Below are 1,712 nucleotides of genomic sequence, written 5' to 3'. Positions count from 1 at the left end.
CTGATGCTCTTGCCACAATCGCTTCGATCATTAAGCATCCGGATACAAATTATATTGATCCTTTGGATATAGAGTTGAAAGAACATCCAGTCCATTGTTCCCATGTTGAAGTAGAACCAGACGGTTTGCGTTGGTATTTTGATGTAAATAAGTACTTGGATCTTGGAACTTATCCCGAAGATGCTAATCAAATCAGAAGAATTTGATACATCGTATGGTTCTCAATTTATTTCTAATTTGATAAATTCTTTATAGGTTGACTCCAGATTTCGTTCTTCTAAGGTGTGTTGATGCAGTTGAAGCTTATTGAATAGATACATGCAGGAGTTTGTAGCACGCATATGAATGGGCTCACTTTTGCAAGAAAGGTCCTTCGAGCCTGATATTTTTGGATGACCATAGAGAATGATTGTTGCATGTTTGTGAAAAAATTCCATAAATGTCAAGTGCAAGGTGATTTGATCAAAGTCCCACCTCACGAACTAAATGCTATATGTTCACCATGGCCATTAGTAGCTTGGGGTATGGATGTCATCATTCCAATAGAACCAACCGCTTCTGATGAGCACACATTCATTTTGGTTGCTATTGATTATTTCACAAAGTAGGTGGAAGGAACTTCTTATATGTCGGTAACCAAGAAAGTTGTGGCTGATTTTGTTCGTAACAATTTGATATACAGGTTTAGAGTACAAGAATCCATCATTACTTATAATGGTGCGAATCTCAACAAACACCTGATAAGAGATATTTGTGAACAATTTAAGGTCACTTAACGGAATTCAACTGCTTAGTGTCCCCAAATGAATGGAGTTGTAGAGGCCGCCCATAAGAATATCAAGAAGATTCTGAGGAAGATGATTGATAATCACCGAGGTTGGCAAGAGATGTTGTGATATCTTTTATTGGGTTACCGCACGACTGTCAAAACATCAATTGGAGCAACTCCATATTTTCTAGTGTGTGGGACAAAAGCAGTCATACCTGCTGAAGTCCAGATACCATCTTTTAGAATCATCCAAGAAGCTGAGTTAAGTAAAGCTAAACGGGTCAGCAAGCAAATTGATCAACTAACATTGATTGATGAGAAGAGAATAGTTTCCATCTGTCAGTGTCAATTATATAGGAAGAGAATGGTTTGTGTCTTTCAAAATAGAGTAAGAGCCAGAATTTTTGAAGTAGGCCAGTTTGTTTTTAAGCGTATTTGTCATCATCAAGACGAGTACAGAGAAAAGTTCACACCAAACTTGCAAGGTCCTTACATGGTTCGTAAAGTATTATCTGGAGGTGCTTTGGTCCTGTCAGAGATGGATGGAACTTTATGGCCAAAACAAATCAACTTAGATGATATCAAGAGATACTACATGTGAAGTTTCCATTTGCATTTCTGTTACTTACTTGTAATCATTCTGTTTGCTTGTATTTGTTTTGCTTCAATTCTTATCCCTCTTGTAATGAACTATGTCTAGCCTGAATTCTCAACAATGAGATACGTAGGCGGCCAGTAATGGCCTCGGTCACACCATTTATCCCTTCTATGTATTTCTTTTTATGAACTACATTCAACCTGAATTATCAAAAATGAGATACGTAGGCGGCCTATGTCGGCCTCGGTCGGTTTCTTTGTAATTTTTCTTATTTTGTCAACCTTTGAGGAGGGGAACTACATTTTACCTTATTCCTTCCATAATGAGATACTAGGCGCCACAAGG

General features: G+C 37.8%; 1 protein-coding gene across 1 annotated transcript; it reads left to right on the top strand.

Moving 5' to 3' along the window:
* The first annotated feature begins 803 nt into the window (after window positions 1–803).
* LOC101247500 (uncharacterized) lies at window positions 804–1,370 on the top strand. Its single transcript, XM_004234678.2, has 2 exons — window positions 804–876; window positions 961–1,370. The coding sequence occupies exons 1-2, from the start codon at window positions 804–806 to the stop codon at window positions 1,368–1,370; spliced, it is 483 nt and encodes a 160-aa protein (XP_004234726.2).
* Window positions 1,371–1,712: the final 342 nt, after the last annotated feature.

The sequence above is a fragment of the Solanum lycopersicum genome, chromosome 3 (assembly GCF_036512215.1).
Source record: "Solanum lycopersicum chromosome 3, SLM_r2.1".
NCBI classification, from domain to species: domain Eukaryota; kingdom Viridiplantae; phylum Streptophyta; class Magnoliopsida; order Solanales; family Solanaceae; genus Solanum; species Solanum lycopersicum.
This window is presented reverse-complemented; position numbering and strand designations above follow the sequence as displayed.

Coding starts and splice junctions, on each gene's coding strand:
- LOC101247500 (XM_004234678.2), top strand. CDS start 804: ATGAATGGAGTTGTAGAGGCCGCCCATAAGAATATCAAGAAGATTCTG. Junction 877..960: donor GATGATTGATAATCACCGAG/GTTGGCAAGAGA, acceptor CATATTTTCTAG/TGTGTGGGACAAAAGCAGTC.